The 683-nt window shown below is 30.9% G+C and overlaps 1 protein-coding gene across 1 annotated transcript in view; it reads right to left on the bottom strand.

Moving 5' to 3' along the window:
* LOC103800564 (fragile X mental retardation protein 1 homolog) overlaps positions 1-253 on the bottom strand; it is a gene marked incomplete at its 5' end in the record, with an annotated part of 12,145 nt that extends 11,892 nt beyond the window's left edge. Inside the window, one exon of the mRNA XM_009072944.1 lies at positions 144-253. Within this exon, the coding sequence (XP_009071192.1) occupies positions 144-253 (110 nt within the window). The remainder of the gene's footprint in view (positions 1-143) is intronic.
* Between the last annotated feature and the right edge of the window lie 430 nt (positions 254-683).

The following is a 683-nucleotide window of genomic DNA, read 5'->3' as shown; positions in this document are numbered from 1 at the left end:
AAAGACAGAATCCATCAGAAAATACATATTAATCAAAATTTTATCTTACCACTATGAAGATACAAGCAAGAATTTATTTTATCACTGGGTAGAATACAACCAGCAATTTACACAAAGAGAAATGATGTTAGCTAAGAACATACCTCTTCTTGTGGAATATTTTTATCATTTTCAGCCTCAATTCTCACTCTTACAACGCCAGATTTGTCCACTATCTCCTGAATGAGTTTGCCATTTTTTCCTATTACTTTTCCTACAGAAAGAACATACAGAACATTCCACCTTTAGGGTTTTCCCCCAACTCTCAGACTACTGCTATACTTTAATTAGACAAGAGTATTTAAGTACCAGTGCAAGAACTTGTCCAAAACAACTTAATCCTCTACAACAAAGATATAGTTAATAAACCATGAACTAAAATGTCTACATTAAGTTTGTGGTCTTAACTTTGGTAATGTTCCAAAGCAACCACTGCAGCATACAGGGAGGCAGGTACTTAATTATGATAGTTTGCTACTGAGTATAGTTTTCTTCTTTGTCAAAGCTTCTATAAGAGAACAAAGGAAATTCAATCATAAATGCCTTACTTTTGTACATAATTATCTGAAATTACACATAGAGATTACAGAAATATTGAGTAATTTTTATCATTTAAATAAATTTGAAATACTTTTTATTTATTT

Source organism: Acanthisitta chloris, unplaced genomic scaffold (genome assembly GCF_000695815.1).
Source record: "Acanthisitta chloris isolate BGI_N310 unplaced genomic scaffold, ASM69581v1 scaffold4054, whole genome shotgun sequence".
In the NCBI taxonomy this organism is placed as follows: Eukaryota; Metazoa; Chordata; class Aves; order Passeriformes; family Acanthisittidae; genus Acanthisitta; species Acanthisitta chloris.
The sequence above is the reverse complement of the archived record's forward strand: the minus strand, read 5'-3'. Positions and strand labels throughout refer to the sequence as shown.